The sequence below is a fragment of the Tetrao urogallus genome (assembly GCF_951394365.1).
Source record: "Tetrao urogallus genome assembly, chromosome: 6".
Classification (NCBI taxonomy): Eukaryota; Metazoa; Chordata; class Aves; order Galliformes; family Phasianidae; genus Tetrao; species Tetrao urogallus.
This window is the reverse complement of record NC_136819.1, coordinates 17005086-17022220: the sequence shown is the minus strand read 5'-3', so window position 1 is coordinate 17022220 and position 17135 is coordinate 17005086. Positions and strand designations below refer to the sequence as shown.

Here is a 17135-nt window from a genome sequence, read left to right as displayed (position 1 = left end):
CCTTTATTTAATTAGCCTTTTGCATCTCCTCACAGTTTGAAGGAGCACTCAGAGCAGGGCCCGGTCACTGGGGGGAGGAAGTCTGGAAACTTCCCATGCCGTGGCTGAGTCAGTGGGTGTTTTATGGGGTGGAAAGCACTGGCAGGTGGGGTTCTGTAGGCCTTTCCAGTGCAAAGTCCCGAGTACGTGATGAGGGTAAGGAGCATGCGGCACAGCACAGCTTTCTTCCTAGCTTTACAGCAAGCAGCTCAAGCATGTCCCACCTGAAGTTAAAAAGCTGCACGCAGCTTTTAGGGAACAAACACACGTGCTCCCTTGTCCTCGGGGCTACGGGCACACACACAGCCCCAGGATCCGTGGCTGGGCGGGAAGCACCAACGCAGTCACGGCAGAGTTGCCGTGCGGACATCTCTCGGTGACGCTGCGCCTCCGACTTCGCTTACCGCGCACGGCCGTTCTCGGCAGCAGGGCGCCACGGCGCCGCCCCCGCGGGAAGGGGGCAGCACCGCCAGGGCAGGTGCTGAGTCACGGCGGCCCCGCGGCAGCTCGGCGGGCAGCGCCTGGAGGCCACGCCTCCTCCCCCCCCCGCGGGGGCGCGCTCACGCGCGGTGACGCTGCGGCGGTATAAAAGGGGCCGCGCGGGGCGGCAGCTCCCAGAGCGCGTCGGCGAGGCTGAGCGGAGCGGGTTCCTGCGTCAACAGTGCTTGGACGGAACCGGCCGCGCTCGGGCCCGCCGCCTTCCCCCCGCCGCCGCCACCACCACAGCAGCCGTCGTATCCGCCGCATCTCTTTCTCGGCAGCGCCATGGCTACGCCTCCTTCCCAGGTGCGCCAGAACTACCACCAGGACTGCGAAGCCGCCATCAACCGGCAGATCAACCTGGAGCTGTACGCCTCCTACGTGTACCTCAGCATGGTGAGCGGCGGAGGGGGGGCGGTGGCGGCAGGGGAGCGGGCGGCCGGCGGCCCCGCGTCTCGGCGGCCGAGGCCCGGCGGGGGGCGGCTCCGGGCGGTGCCTCCCGGCGCAGCCGCGCTGCGTTCCTCACCTCGGGGGAGGGGGCGGCCCGAGCCGCTCGCTGGCTGCGGGGGGGAGGTGGGGGCTCTTATCTCCGGGCGAGCCTCGGCCGCGCGTTAGCTGCGCGTCGTCGGCTGTTATCAGCGCCGCTCAGCGCTCTCGGGCGGCTCTGCCCTCGGGGCAGGGCTGCATAGCAGCGGTTGCCCGACGCAGCGCTTGGCGGCTCTCCCAGCGGCTTTCTCCGGAGGCAGGGTTCTCGAGTCCTGCTTTTGAGGTGAATTGGGAGGGATCCGTGGCATCCCCTGTTCCGTGCTCGCCTTAATGGCTTGGCACGCAGCTCTCGGTTTAGCTGTAGCGGAGCTGGTGCCTTCAGTCCAGGCAGCAGCTCTGACCCGCGTGGGAAACTTCCTGGCTGTCCTGTATTGCAGCCTTTTGGTGTAGGATTTAACGGCTTGCTGCTGTGTTACTGTGAAGGTGCGAACCTCCACTGCAGGCTGAATGTAGCTGTTGTGACAGCGGTACACAAACACCGCTGTCCTGTGAGCCTCCCAGCTGCTGCTGTCAGAGCTGAGAGCTGTGCAGGTTCTTGCCTGGTAGATAGCTGGCACAGATACAAAGCTTTCTATTGAACTCTGCTTTACGTCTCTCTCTGAAGAAAAAAGGAGCTGTGGGATGGCTTCTAACCGCTGTCACAAATCTTCTGGCTTTCAAGAGCTGATGTTGTATTGGCTATTGAATAGGTGTTATACTTACAGTTAAGCTTTTTCACTTTTAAATGTAATACTGAAGGTTTTTTCAGAAGTACGAAGGATACTTGCTAGTCTAATACCTGCTAAATCTGCTGGAATATGTGTGAAAGCCTTATGAAGAAGCACCTTAATGTTTCTGGCTACTCTTAGCAGGTGTTACGACTAGAACTTTGACTTGTGACCACTATGAATAGAAGGAGTGGGAAAACAATCCTTGAAAGCAAGATAGTCCAGAAGTCAGAAAAATATTTTAGTGGTGTGTGGGATTTCACACATCAGAAGTGAACCAAAAATGCCAGTTACTTCTACTTATCAAGACATGGGTTATAATCCAATAAAATTTAATTCTAGCTGGGAATACTGAACTTTCCATGGAGGGAAGATTTTGGTCGTGTTACCCTGCTGCTGATTACCCACAGCTTGGGCTCTAGCCTTCTGGAGGGGTTGAGATATTTGAAGTTACAGCGTAGACTTTGCTTTGTGTGGCTGCAAGAGTGAAGCTTGAGTTTCTGAGCACATGAATTCTTATTTTCAGTCCTACTATTTTGACCGGGATGATGTGGCTCTGAAAAACTTTGCCAAGTACTTCCTGCACCAGTCCCACGAGGAACGTGAACATGCTGAGAAGCTGATGAAGCTGCAGAATCAGAGGGGTGGGCGCATCTTCTTGCAGGACATCAAGGTGAGCACTAGCTCTCTGGGCTCTCAGACCTAATGCAGAACTAGTCTTGGGGCCTGTCTCCAGGCCGTAGGGGAAGGAATTCCCCTCAGAGGCCTCCTGCAGAAAAGCAGCAGCAGCTGGCAGTGGTTGAGCGCATGTGTTGCTGTGATCAGTCTGGGCAAAGTCTAGGTATGCACATTAACTTGCTGACCAACTACTAGGAAGCAGTTCCTCCATGAGAACAGCTGCACATACATAGCTTATAGTGGTTTTAGAGGGGGTGGGGGTGCAGGAAACAGTGAACTAGAGTATAACTAGTTCAGCTATCTTGAGTTCAACTGCATGTGCCTTCTTGGCACTCTAGTCTTGTGACTAGAGATAACAAAACTTGTTTCCAGTTAGAATCAGTAACTTGCTGCAAGACTTCATGGCATGATTTGCTTGAAGTCCCTTTACTAATTACTAATGGCATTAAACTAATGTCAGTTTAATGTATAGCAACTCTTTGTGGGGAAAACAGTGACAGCCACTTCAGAAAAAATATCTAGCCAAACAGGCAAGTTGATATCTGAACTGCTTTGTTTTCTTGGAGGTTGTACCTATACAGTGGCATAATGTGGCAGGCAGCTCAGCACCACACGGCTGTTCACTCCATCCCCTCTCCACTGGATGGGGGCAAGCATTAGAAAAAGGATTTTAGGGGCTGAGGCAAAGACAGTTCACAGGGAAGTGAAAGGGAATGTAAGAGAGAGACAAAACAAGTGATGTGCAGTGCAGTTGCTTACTGCTTGCTGGCTGATGCTCACTCCTACAGCCCACTCCTAGCAAACTCCCCCAGTTTTATTATTCAGCATGATACCATATGGCATGGACTATCTCTTGCAGTTTCAGTCAGCTGCACTGCTTCTGTGCACAGCCAGCTCCTTGCTGGCACAGCAGTATGAGGAGCTGAAAAATGCTTGACTTCTAGTGCAAACACTGCTCAACAACTAAAACATCAGTGTTATCACACTGTTCTCCTTCTCGGTGGCATTGTACCAACCACTATGAACAAAGGTTAGCACGTTTCAGCCAAAAACAGGACACCTGCTTAGATGTTTAGGCCATGAGATTACAATGGAGGAAGGAAAGTAGTTCTAAGTTTTAACCTTCCAAGATTTCACTGAATGTAATGCAAGGAGAGCTTAGAGAACAGACATACATCTGTTCTCTGTGACTTTTAGTCTGCATTCAGTTCTAAGGACAAGAAGTTGTAAGTGCAGTGTGAGTGCCAAGTTGTTTTTTGTTTGTTTGTTTTTTTTTTTCTCAGGGCCCAAATGCTTGAGCTTGGTTGTGTTCAAGGAGTTTGGAGTAAAGAGCCTTACTGGAGAACTGTATAGTGCAGCAAACTGCTTTTTTAGATGCAGCTTTAGACTTTGAGACCAACCTAAAAGACTTTGCTCTCTATTGATTTGTTTGCTTTATAAAAAATATGGTCCTTTTCCTTTTAGAAACCAGATCGTGATGACTGGGAGAATGGACTGACTGCAATGGAGTGTGCCCTGCACCTGGAGAAGAACGTGAACCAGTCGCTGTTAGAACTGCACAAATTGGCAACTGAAAAGAATGACCCACACGTAAGTGGATGCTGAAGCAAGATTGTAGCTGTGCAGTGGTGAAAGGGAGCTGAATGAGTGCAGCTCTGCCAGGAGGAATGTCCTGGTGGTTTTTTTTTTTCTTTTTTTTTCAAGCAGAGGACCAGTTACATTAGGATGACTAAGGTCTGTTGTAGAGCATAGGGTGTGTAGCTGTGCTCAAACCCTTTTGTTGCTGCTCGTCAGAACAGAAAGCACTCGTGAACAACATTTTGCAGAGAAGTATGTTTATCAGTATGCAGGGGGCTTGACTGGGGGCCGAAGTCACTTTTTTGGAATGATAAAAACTGCCGACACTTTAGGCTGCTGCAATTCAGACACGTGCTGCTAACCTCTTAGTTAAAAAAGCCTCAATCCAGCCCTGGCAATGATGTCTGTAGTAAAGCCTCCAGTTGTGAGTTAACTTATGTTTTCAGAGTACTTTGGAAAATATCCTGTGCAAGCTAGAAGGATTTGCTTTAAAAAGAGCAACGTAGCTGACTGTTCTACGTGTGTAAATGCTCATGATCATGAAGTGCTGTACTGTGTACTTAAATACCTTGAGACATACTTGGCTCATTTTTTTTTTTCAGCAGGGTGAGCTGTGTTCAGGCCTAAACTTCTTTCTTCTCCCTTCCAGCTGTGTGACTTCATCGAGACTCACTACCTGGATGAGCAGGTGAAAGCCATCAAGGAGCTGGGTGACCATGTGACCAACCTGCGGAAGATGGGGGCACCCAAGTATGGCATGGCAGAGTACCTGTTTGACAAGCACACCCTTGGGGAGTGTGACAACAGCTGAAGGCTTGCCGAGAGCCGCCCTGTGGGTTTCAGGGGGACTTCTGCTTTACTGGTCCAGCAGTGCATGCGTCTTCAGCTATCTAGATAAGCAGTTCTTATACTCTGTTCCAAATATCAGCCCTCTTTTCTCTTGTGTTTTGTGTACTGCCTTCCATCCAATAAAGTGACTTGGTTCAAGGTGGCTTCTTCTGCTTTTTTTTTTTTCCTTTAAGAAGTGTATGTGCAGGATTGTGCTCTGTAGTCTTAACTGAGAAAGTTATCTTGAGCTGAGCATGGATGAAGAAATAAATTGGAGGAACTGTTTTAACTCTAGCACTTGAGTATTTTAGTGAATACCACTGGATGGGGGGAGGGGGGGGGGGAACCTGCAAGGATTGCAAAGGAACTGAAACATGTTTCCAAGTGCCTTTGCCACCAAAGCATCTGTCTTAATGTACAAGAAGAGGAAGGCTTGAGGCTCTATGCTTCCTGAACTACTACCTGTGAGTTTAGGTCAGATTGTGCCTGTCTAATAAAAATAGCACTGTACTTGTGTACAAAAACATAGCTCTTGCATCCTTCACAATATAAGCTAGACAAACTATTGCAGGTACTGTTTTCAAAGATAATGTATAGGGTATTAGATATGGATGTAGTGCTATTTGCCCAGCTCAAACAGCTGTGCCTGGCAGGCAGAGGGTTGGAATACTGTGTGAGGGTATTGGAAGGGAGGTGGGTGGACTGGATTTATCATGTGCCCCTTGTGATTGAAGGGAAATGCAGCTTTCTGTGAAAAGAGGAAGAACTTTGTGGTTTCTTTAAACTTTTATTGTGTAGAAATTAAAATGAGGAAGTGGTCCTGGGGTCATGGACTTCTGCCTTGCTTTTAGGGTTGGTTTGTTTGGTTTTTTTTTGGGGGGGGGGGGGGGGGAAACTTGTTAAAAATCCTAGCTTTATGTTGTTTGCTACCATCTGGATAACTTTGAGTGCTTTCAAATCAGCAAAGCATGATAGAAAACTTGAAGCAGTGTAAGTACGGTTGTTGGCAGCCACTTTTTTGAGTAGCCTTAACCTATTGTTTTACTGGTGCTGGAGAACACCAGCTGGATAGGACTTCATGAAGCACTGTGGCTCTGTATCACAAATGCTGTGCCTCAGTCCCTTTCTTTCCCTGGAGCAACTTATGCAAGTCCTGGGCCTTATGGCAAATACTCATGTAAACTTGGAGCTTCGATTGCTGTAATGTCCTTAACTACGTACCTCTTCTGCTTTGAGCTATGGTTCTACATAGGCATTTGTAATTCCTAATGCTAGAAGTCTTATTTTGCTGGAGTGTGTAGAGATTTTTTTGTCTTTTTTTTTCTTGTTGCAGGCACTGAGGTCAACTGCCTGCTGTTATGCCTGAGTCCAGTAGTGGTGAGTCACTGGTGCTGGGCTGTAGGTGAGTAATATTCCAGAAACAAGAAGTCTGGCAGCACTGCCCCTTCTTTTAGGAGGATGAGTGCTAGTGTGGACCAGGTGTGAAGACACTGCAGTATCATTTCTACCTGGCATACACGTGTGTGTCAGTCTCCTCTAGCTGCCCTGATCCATCTGCTCTTCACATATGCTTTCACTTGTCTCCATGATCACCTCCATCAGCCCCACGTAGTCACCCTCAGCAAGAGAGATGCCAGAGTCATTAGTGGATGGGCTTTCTGCTCTTCTTGTCTCTCTCGTAGGAGCGTTACTGCTTCTGTTTGCTGTATCTCTTGTGCTCCTGGAAGCCTCCAATGGATGCTGGTCTGGTGCACTAGCTGCATCTTCTGAATTTAGACTGTGAGTATCAGGGCCTCTGTTCCCTATGGGGGATCTCTCCAGCACTGGGGATGAGACAGGAGTGAATGAGAAGCAGAGGGAGGTGCTGCTGCTGGGCGGTATGTTGCTAGGTTGGGGGAGGGCACTCGATTGCTCAGAATTGGGGGTGGTTGTTGCTGCGTTCTCCAGAGCTAGCCAGGGTGGGTGGGAGCCTTTTAAACTCTTCAGACTTTTGAAGCTGCCCTGCTGCTCGTGGTCTGGGGACTCTGCTAGGAAAGGGAATTTAGGGCTGTCTGATGCTGTGGACAGAGCTGCTGGACTTCCAGTGATGGCAGCTTCTCTGCCTTTACTGCTGGAGTTGCTCTTTTCTTCTTCCACCATTACAACCAGCGGGTCAGGACCTTTATTCCGTTCTGTTGGCCAAATAAATGTTTCCTTTGCACCTGAGCCGAGGGAGCTCTGGCTTTTGTACGTATCACTCATCCTGGAAGGTGAGGAGTTGACAACGACGTCCTTGAGAGAATTTGAGCATGCAGCTATGCTGGAGAGTGCAGGGGGCTTCTTGCGCCCTTGGCGTCTAGAAGGGAAGATCATGGGGATGGAGCTGATGGGTGTCTGTGGAGCACTGTAGAAACCAGGTCTCTCATAAAATGGGGTAGATATGAAGGCATCAAACTCCCTCAGTTTTCCATCCTCACCGTCCCACTGCTCCTGTGAGTTGGTGTCTCCCCTTGGCTGACTGATGTTTCCCGACTTGCCCATGTCTTGGTACATGTAATGGGAGAAGGGGGACGTGGGCTCTCCTCGCCTGCGCAGTAGGTTCATCCGAGAAGAGGACCTGGAGAAACTTGGTGACTGGACACCCAGGAGGCGGCCCAGGTGTCCCAGTAGTGGCGTGGAATGGTTTGCTTCCTCATTCTCTTTAATTTGCTCCAGGGGCTGGAACTCCATCTCTTCTTTCTGCATGCTGGGGAAAGGCAAAACAGGCTGTTATGCCGTCACAGAACATGGTGCTTTCTGGTGGTGAGACTGGCATCACAGAGAGCGTTGCTGCCAATGGCAAGCTTCTTCTGTGTTGCCACATCAGTTATGTGTTAGGCCCTCCGCTACAGGGTGCTTGCTGCAGAGGAGAGGGGCAAGAGATCAAGGGTTTTCTTTGTGAAGAAAGATACTGGCTGTCAGTTTTGGACAAATCTGTAAGTATTTTAGAGCAAGGTTTCACAGACTACATAGGAATATAGTGTTCTTTCTTACTCAAGCACAATATCCTGCACTGCACCTGCTCTACGGTGTAAATGCTAAGTAAGGTCTGTTCTGACTCCCTGTAATTGCACTCACCTGATATCAAAGGTTGATCCAAGAAATGATGGGCGCTTGTACTCAGCAGTGGCTGCAGTGTAAGGTGGTTGAGGATCGGGCTCATTCCAGTATAGGTCCTTCTCCAGGATGGGCAAATCCTGATGCATCTCATCCACTGCCATAAGGGAGACCTGGGGGGAACAACAGGAATGTCGAAGTCAGCAGCCTGTTAGCAGCAGACAAAGGGATGCAGGGCAGAAGAGTGCCATGTAGCATGGAAGTGAAACGAGCAGCTGGATTTGCTATGTGGTTTCCTGTCAATTGTGGGGTGGGTGTTTTATTTGTTTGTTTTTTTGTTTTGTTTTGTTTTGGTTTTTTTGCATGGAGAGATTTGATTAATTAGAAGGAAAGTGGTGTGGAATGAGAAATGAAAGCAATATGCTCACTAGAACCGATGAGCTTAGTGTTAGGTAGGGAGTTCTTCTGAAGGAGAGTTACTGCACAGAAGAAATCAGAGGAGGTGATTATAGGTACAGGCATGGTGTGGGAAAAGCCAGGAAAAGGCAGAAATTATGTCATTCACTGTGTCACTGAAAGGCAGTGAGGGTCTGAAACAGAATCTGGACCCATCGTGTGTGCTGGAAAATGGACCAAAGGCCCAAGTGAAACTTTAGGTGCAGTCCTAAGTGTTCCTCTGCAGGTCAGGAGAATTCTGCCTTCACTTTACCTGCAGATTCCTGTCGATGAGCCAGTTGGTTTCAAAGTCATCATCGTCCTCCCCAAAAGGGTTAATTAGTTGCTCGGCCACCTGCACGTGGAGAACACACAACAAAGGTCATGCTCATAGCCACCCCTTTCCCTGCAGGGAGAATGTCTATTGGACAGAGCCCAGAACTGCTCTCAAGGGTGATGTACCCTGAATTTGGGTTCTCCCAAAAAGGGGGTGGCTCAAAAACAGAAACTTGCCAGTTTCTAGGAAGCATCGATTTATAGGTAATGCAGTCCACTGCCTCTCTTTTCCCCCAAACTTAGGAAAGGTGAAGCTGATTGTCAAGTGAGATGCAGAGAACCTGAGAGTGTTAGTCCTTAGCTCCTGTTGGCTCTCCATTTGTCTCCCAGCAGCTGGCAGGTTGCCCATAGGCCACAGTGCACAGCTGGGTTCTTTGTGAGCACCAACTGGGAAAAACCCAATGGGTCAGATTCCAGCTCCAGGCATAATTTCTTGGACGTACCTTTAACCAGCCAGCGTAGAAGAAGAACTGCAAAAACGTAAAGACAGGCACAAAGAGATCTAGTTCATGGCCAGGGTATGCTTTTTCAGGATCCAGGAACTGCCGCCCGATCAGACAAGCCAGGAAGAAGCTGTAAACAGCCACGGTCACCACCTGGGAAAGATGCCAGGGGACACACCAGAGAAACTTAAGTTCCCTACTTGCTTTCTCAGCGTTTTTCTTTTTTGTTCTCACCCCACTTATATCAAAACTGCGGTGAGCTGCTGGCTCAGGAGCCCTTGAAAGCCTTGTATTCGGTTACAACAAGCTTCTCCTCTGCTTTTTGCAGGAAGATTAATTTTCACTGCAGAAAACTTTAAGTGTACCCTCTGCCCTTCATCGTTATGTACGCTGCATTTCACTCCACGCTGTCCCTGGAATGACATCTCTGTTCCAATAGTTCTCTGTAGCCCCTCATGGTTTGGTAAGCATTTTCCATATCTGGGAGGGGAACCCTGAGCATTAGTGCCAGCTCTGGTTTGGTCCTAATGAAGGATATTTTTATATTTGCCTGCTTGCTTGCCCAAATTTCAAGCTACAATGAACTTTGTACTTTTCTGTGCAATCACGAGACTGGAAACTTCCACTTTTTAAATTAACAACAGCCGAGACTCGTGTCAAGCAGGAAGGTTCAAATCAAACACCCAGCATCACGAGACTCTTGAGTTAGCCAGGCACTTCCCAGAAGGGAACAGCACAGGGCTGCTTCAAGATGCACACGTTACAGTGTGCCTGCAAAGACAAACTTTGCAGTGTGGATGGGCAACCATAGAAAAATGGGTCTCCTCTGCAGAGAGGAGACTGTTCCAGTCCATTTGGTAAATCCTGCTCACAACTCCAAGACCCAACTGAGGCTGCCAGAGGAGCCGTCAATTTGGGCCCAGTCTTTTCTACAGCCTGACATAGCTCTGTGGATCTAAACTACAGTGATATCTCTTCTCTGCAGGGCATGGATCTGCATGTATCTGTGTTTTCTGTGCACTCATATGGAGCACGTTATAGGTAACTAATTACACTCGGAGAGTGTTTCTGTAGAGGTTGCTGTGAATTACAGAAATAAGGCTGGGCAGTGTGTGTGCTTATGAGTTATGTGTGTGTGAGAGCCAGCATGGGGCTTGCATGTGCAGGCATAGGTGAGAAGTCCAATCACACGTAGCATCAACATGGTCTGTGTGCAGGGCAAGTATGAGGTCAGAGGAGATTCCAAAGCAGCACGTGTAGGCAGGCAGTGCAGCCACGAATGTGGGGGAAGCCCATCTCACCTGGGTGTAGACCAGGGGAATGCTGATCCAGTCATACCCATAGAGCCGCCCGCATTGGCTGCGCAAAGTGTTGAGCTCCTGCAGTAGGGAGAAGGAAAGACCTGTTGGCACTACATTTGTGTGTCCTTGCCCATCCCCTCCTGATCACACCTCTCTGGAAGGTGGGGCTCAGTCAGGGCTGCATTGGGGTCAAGCCCTTCCCCAGCAGAACACCAGCAGGGTCTCACACTTGCTGTGGAGGAACTCCTTGCTACCTGGATGTCTCTGTCTGAGACCTGAGCCCCTTCTTAGCTTCTTTCATAACAGAGGTTAACTCCTCACAAAGTGAGTGTCTCAACAGATCAGAGGCAAAGATATCTTAGCAATAACCATCTCTCTCTTTTGACTTGTTAGCCTAGATAAACAGCCCAGAGGGATGAAACTCACCCCAGGCAATAGAAACAACATAGGCCTCTCAGCACGTGAATCTTAGAGGGGATGAGCTGCTCCAGAGTCTTTCTTTTCTCTGCAGCTCTGCAAGGACCAATGCCAGGTCCTGCCTGTGGAACATGGCCTGCATCCCAGGACTATGTGAGGGTTTTCAATAAAGACGTTGTCTGCAGGGATGCTGGTTGTTTAATGTGCTTTTGACTTCTGCTTTTTTTCCAGACACGTGCTTTGCTTCCTTGTGGCTTTACAGTTGTATCCTAGAGACCTTCATTGGACACTGGAATGTGTGAATGGTGGAGGAAGTTTGACCCAGAACACACTACATGGGTGTCTCCTACGACTACACCTAGATGTGAGTCAGATGGTTCCTCCCAGTCCCAATTTTGTGAAAGACATTACATTCTTTAGCCTCTGCTGCATGTGGCATCACCACTGTGTCAACAGGCCATGAAAAATTCTACTCTGTCACCAGTTGGAAAGTGGCAGTGGGGGTATTTCCCATCAAAATGAATGTAATATCCCCAGGGACAGACATGGCTCACTGTCTGGACATCCCACCTCAACATTTCGGTTCCTTGCTTGACCTCTTAAATCCCTGCAGTTCCACCTGGAGGACTGCATGAGGATCTCAGTTGCCTACTGTCACTCACATTCAGGATGCCTTGGAGCAGCACGCTGTCCCGGATCCTCCCCTCATTCCTTGCTTTCACAGCCAGATTGGAGAACCACACGCATGGGATCCAAAACTTGTTGTGGGGAGAATTCAAGCTCTCAAACTTCTTGTGCTCTTCAGGTGTCATGAGGCCTAAGTGGAAAAGAACAGATGAGAGAGGAATGGCCAATAGAGAGCAGAAGGTAGTCACCTTATCTCTTCTTATAATTACAGGAAAGACTTGGGCATTTAGCCTTTGGATGCAGAAAAGGATGGCAAGTTTTGTTAAAATACTGATTTTTAAATGAATGCAAGAAGAATTTCTTATTTCATAGAATAAACCAAGTTGGAATGGACCCATAAGGTTCATAGAGTCCAACTCCTGGCTCTACACAAGACCACTCAAAATTCAAACCCTCTGTCTGAAAGCGTTGTCCAAAATCTCCTTGAACTCTGGCATCTTGGGGTTGGGCAGCCTGTTCCATGCCCACTGCTTTCTGGTGCCCCTTTCCCAAACCCCCAGCCCGCCTCTCCCCTGACACAGCTCCATGTTTGGTCCCGTCCCTTGGCTCTCTGCTCCCCGCTGCCCTGGTGAGAAAGCTGTAGACCTTGGATGTCTGCAGAATGTCTGACCAGATCCCAGCCAGCAGGGAGATAGAGAACTGCTGAGGGTGCAGTTACGTAGTATATTTAGACAACTATTGAGAATGTGATAACTCGTGTCCTAGAACTGCACCATCTCTGCTCCAGAGTGGAGGTCAAGTGGCAGGGAGCTGCTGCCTTCCTGGCCCAGTGCTGTGCCGAGGGCAGTACCAGTACTGACCTGCCCTCACGACGTGCTCCATGCTGGGGAAGCGCTTGTACACAGCCGTGCTGACGGAGCGCAAGATGAGCACGCTGCACAGGTTGCTGTAGCGCATCAGGGTGCGACGCAGCAGCCGCCCGTATTCATCCTCCCCATCCACGTTGCAGGAGACCAAGTTCATGATGCGGTCAGGCCACGGGATGCTCTCGTACTGCGCCCACCAGCGGGACACCACCAGGGCCACGTAGAAACCTAGAGGTGAGCCGAGCAAGTTAGCCATCCTGAAGGAGGGGAGATGTGTGCTCTTGTATGGGAAGGCTGGTACTGCTCTTATAGGGATGAGTGAAGGCAGACCTAGAGGTAATTTGTATCATGCTAAAGCTAGAGTCTGGCTTTCACAGCTTGTTTAGAGATATTTGGTCCTTGCCCTCCTGGTAGAACCAAGATCACACCAGTGTAGCTGGGCAGTGGAAGCTGTGTGCATACCTCACAGCTGCAGCATTAGCTGATGTATTTATCACAAAGGCAGAATGAGGGAACTGCTCAGTGAAACCTGCCTGCTCGAAGAGCTGTGTCGACCCAGGGTGAGAGAAGAAATGCTGCCCGCTTCCCCTCCCTGTGCGTTCACAGTCAGAGCTCCTTACCCAGCACAAAGGACACAGGGATTAGCTCAGCATAGCTGTTGCAGTAGAGTGCCAGCTTCTCAAACATCAGCCTTTGGCTTTCGCTGAGGATCAGCCTGAAAGGGAGGAACAGAGACATCAGCCTTAAGGAGGAGACTGTGCCTTGTTGGGCCTGCTGGGTAAGAGTCTGGCAAGGGAAAGCAAGGACACGTAGCCACGATACAACCATGCTGTGGGTGTGGGGTGATGTGGGGAGCACTCAAAATACCCTGTCAGCATGTCCAAAGGAGCCTGAAGTGGTCACTGGGTGGTAATTGCTACAGTCTGATTAGGGAGCCCTATGTTTTTCACCTAGGGGAAAGTGCCATCTGGAATCAGGTGTTTGCCATAGTGCTTGGATGTGCACATTTTATTTAATATCCTGAAAAATGTCAGTCCAAGTTCTGCTCACGTCAACAGCGCCCGACATGAGCTCCTTTTTCTTAGAGCTGCCTTCCTGCTTCCATGCTGCATTTACCCAACCAGGGGAGCTCCTGGCTTTCCCCACCCAAATCAGACCCATCCCAGCACATAGCTGCCTTCTGACAGGTCTGCAGTCCCAGAGCTGATGTCTGCTCTCAGAAATGCTTCCCACTGTGGAACACCTCCAGCACCAGTTCAGCCTTGGTCTCTACATGCCATTCTTCTCAGGTAGTTATCACATGCAGCTTTTCATCTCCAGGAAGAGGATCCGTGTTCCTCTCCAGGCCCAAAGAAGGAAATCTGTCAGCTGCTCAGCCACTGCAGTAGTGAGGAAAAACCCTTCCTCCTCTGAACAGAGGCTGGTTAGTGTCTGGCTAGCTGCTTTTTCTCAGGACTGCTGTCCCAACCCTGGTTTGTTCAGATGTCCTGCTTTGGGACCAGCTGAGAGCAAGGAGCTGTGGTGGTGCTGGTGTAAGGATGCTCACCTATAGACAAGGCTGATGGCGAAGTAGAGGGAGATGAAAATAAGGAACTCAGAGTAAAGGAGTTTGTAGATGCTGCCTTTCCATTGGAGCAGGAGCTGCGAGAAGGTGCCTAGGCGGGCATCGGCCACGCGGTTAGTGTATGTCACTGTCATCGCAGATCCTGGTAGGGACACAAAATGAGCAGTTGTTGAAGCTGCCAAGCAAACCTGCACAGAGGGAGGCCTGGACAGAACAGAAACCTCAGGTGTCCCAGCAAGGTGGAAAGGAAGGAAAAAAGAATGAGAGAAAGAGCTGAAATCAAAAGACAAATCTGTTGAAGTCGTTAAGGTAGAAAACCAAGAGGAAGCTTATGGTGGGCAATTACTGTGATGTGTTTACCAGCTTCTTCCTGTGTTTTAACTGCATGTGAGCTGGTTGCAATGACAATTCACTTTCTGGTGAAGCCCCATGTTTCTAGCGCTGGATTGTCAGTGTTCAAATGGAGCTGCTTGATGGGAGTGGACAGAGCCCACGTGCCACTGTCTTCCGAAAAAACATGTTTGAGATTAATGGTCAGTTTCACAAATTCCAAAGTTCCTTACCCTGTTTCTACGACAAGTATAGCTGTCTTTAAATTTGGGCTGATGTGCATAAGCAGACTATGTCAGCTCTGGCACTGCAAGCAAAACAGCCTTTCCTGTCAGAGAGCTGAGGGATGGGTTTTGGCTGGCTCACAGAGCACAATTTCCAGTAACTCCACCTCCCCAATCTTCATTGTGAGATAAAATGTGCTGAAAGAAAAAAGAAATGTTATCCAATCATGCAGCATCCTTGCTGCACTTATTGTTTTCTAACCCTGGGTACACAATTATTTATCATCAGCTAATTGTTAGACTGACATTCAGATAAACCTGAAGTTTTATATAAAAGTAAAAGCCACTGTAATCCGTGCCATTCATGAATAATTATTCAATGAAAAAACTGATGGAATTTCTAAATTGAATCAAAACACATTGCAGAGTTGTTAGACATTGCTTTGGCACTGAGGTTAATAGTACAGGGACCTTGGCCTCTTTCTTGAGTTATGGAGGTACCGGGAGGTACTTCCAGGGCTGATTCAGCCCTCACTGGTCTGTAGCAGCAGCTGCGGGCAGGTGAATTTGTGCCCATCCTCCTCATTTAAGCATCCCAGTGAAAGACTATGGTTAGGTGGGGAAAATCCATGTCCAAGCCAGATGGAGCCATGAAGATAAACTGCAACGTCTGCTGGCTGCTTCAACAAATAACATCTTTGTCCTGACTTTGGCTTCTTGGTTCTGCTCCTCCTTTGGGTTTCCCTGTTGTAACTCTCCCTGAGTCCCCCAAAGATTCTATCTGAGGGGCACAGATGGCACCTGCCCTGCCAAGAGCTCCCCAGCTGCACGACCGCCCCTTTCACTGCATACTCATACACGTTCACACCTTTCCCATGTGTATTTCTGGTCAGTGCACAGGATTGAGAAGTGTCTTGTAACTGCCCCAAAGACATCACACACATGCGTTGTACAGATGAGAAATGTATGGAAACACATGCAAAGGCGCTGGGGGCCGCTTACAGAAAGCAGAGTGTTTGCTTTAGGCTTCAGGTCTTGAAAGTGCTCGGGGAGATTCTTCATTGCGTAATTCAAATGCAGATTCACTTTTTACCAAACATGGAAAACTTCAGCTCTTGTCTATGTAAGTAATGGATGTCGCCCACCTCAGTGCAGTTCTGTTCAGGCACAGGACGTGGGGCTTTTCCCGGTGCTTCTGCCTGCAGCCCTGCGCTCTTAAGGCAGCTCCCTGCCTGCCAGCCTGTGCGCTTGGCCCTGGTTGTCACTTGGCAGCTGGCACGCTCGCGCTGCTGCGCGGGGTTGAGGTTGGTGGTGTGAGGCAGCTCACTACAGCACCGGCACGATGGTGCTGGGGGGGCAGAAGAGCTGTCCCTGCACAGAGCCCAAACAGCCCAACTCCCCGTAGGATGACGGGGAATGTGGCACAGCCAGCCCTGTGCCTCTGCTCCCCGTCTCTGCTGGCATCAGCTTGGCAGGTCCCTCTGAGCTCACTGCCGCACCTGGGATCGGCTGACACTGACCAGGCTGCGGGAGTCCCCAGCAATGAGGATCTTGCAGCATGCAAGCCAGATTTGCCTGTGCAAGTTGTGTTACCCGCCGCGTAATGCTGCAAACAGACACGAGCGCCTATTGCAAGTGCAGAGAACAAAGACATACAGTGGATAGAGAAAGCAAGAGGAGTGATGAGCTCAGATGCACAGTAAGATAGACAGACTGATCAGCTAATCTCTGCTCTTGTGAGGACTAGATACTCACAGTCGCGGGCTCCTGAGCTACACTGGAGACGGTGGAGGTTTGATCCTGCATGTGTCCTCGCTGGGTCCTTTGTGGCAAGCGCCACAGCCTGCCTTTCCTTGCCCCCTTGGCTCATGGGGGGATTGAACCTGACAGACGTGGTGTACTAAGGAGCCTGAAACCCACTTGGGAGCTGCAGCCGGTCACTTGATGCCATAATCCTTTCTCATTACAAAAGAGACTCTGTTGTCTTTTGCCCTGTTCCTTTCTAATCTTCTGAGTAAGCCCTGCGTGTTTATAGAGGAGGCTGAAGGAGGGGGAGGCAGGGCTGGCTGCTCCACACTGCTGCTGCTAACTCCTGGCACAGCCATGGTGGCTGCCAGAGGAGAAGCATTTTCCGCTAATTCTTTCCTGTTTGGTCCCTTTCTCTGTGTCACAATCTTCCGGGAGCCCCAGGAGATTAAACAGAGCTGGAATTTTGCACAAATGCTGTAACATGTGTCCCTATATGGGGCTCGTGCAGCCCCCTCTTCCCCAGGTGCTCCTGGATCGTTGGGTTTGTGAAACACCTGGCCCATGCTCTCAGCAGAGGTTTCTCTGTAATTCACTGCCCTTCTCTCTGCCTCTGCTGAGGGACTGATCCATCGCAGGGACAGAATCCGGCACTTGCTTAGTGCTTCATGCAGCAGACGATTGCCCAGCCATCCAGTTTGCCAAGATCTCTCTGCCATGCCTCTCTATCGCCAATCTAATTTAATATCTTAATTTAATATAACATGCAAACTTATTTAGTATACATTTGAGTCTCGTATCTAGAGCATTTGTAAGAACATTAAAGAGAAATGGCCCCAACATGAAGCCCTGGGGAGCCGCACTAGATACTGACACTAACCTGGTGCAACTCTGTTTTTTGTAACCCTCTGATCC

General features: G+C 49.6%; 2 protein-coding genes across 2 annotated transcripts; one reads left to right on the top strand and one right to left on the bottom strand.

Annotated features, from left to right (window-relative positions):
* Positions 1-670: 670 nt before the first annotated feature.
* FTH1 (ferritin heavy chain 1) lies at positions 671-5015 on the top strand. The gene is made up of 4 exons (XM_079537528.1): positions 671-915; positions 2299-2445; positions 3915-4040; positions 4678-5015. Exons 1-4 carry the CDS (start codon positions 805-807, stop codon positions 4837-4839), a joined length of 546 nt encoding a protein of 181 aa, XP_079393654.1. The 5' UTR covers positions 671-804; the 3' UTR covers positions 4840-5015.
* Positions 5016-6392: 1377 nt separating this feature from the next.
* On the bottom strand, positions 6393-14054 carry BEST1 (bestrophin 1; the record flags this gene model as incomplete). The annotated part of the gene is made up of 9 exons (XM_079537835.1): positions 6393-7581; positions 7953-8104; positions 8641-8721; positions 9146-9298; positions 10447-10524; positions 11526-11680; positions 12351-12584; positions 12977-13071; positions 13903-14054. The coding sequence occupies 9 exons, from the start codon at positions 14052-14054 to the stop codon at positions 6393-6395; spliced, it is 2289 nt and encodes a 762-aa protein (XP_079393961.1).
* Positions 14055-17135: the final 3081 nt, after the last annotated feature.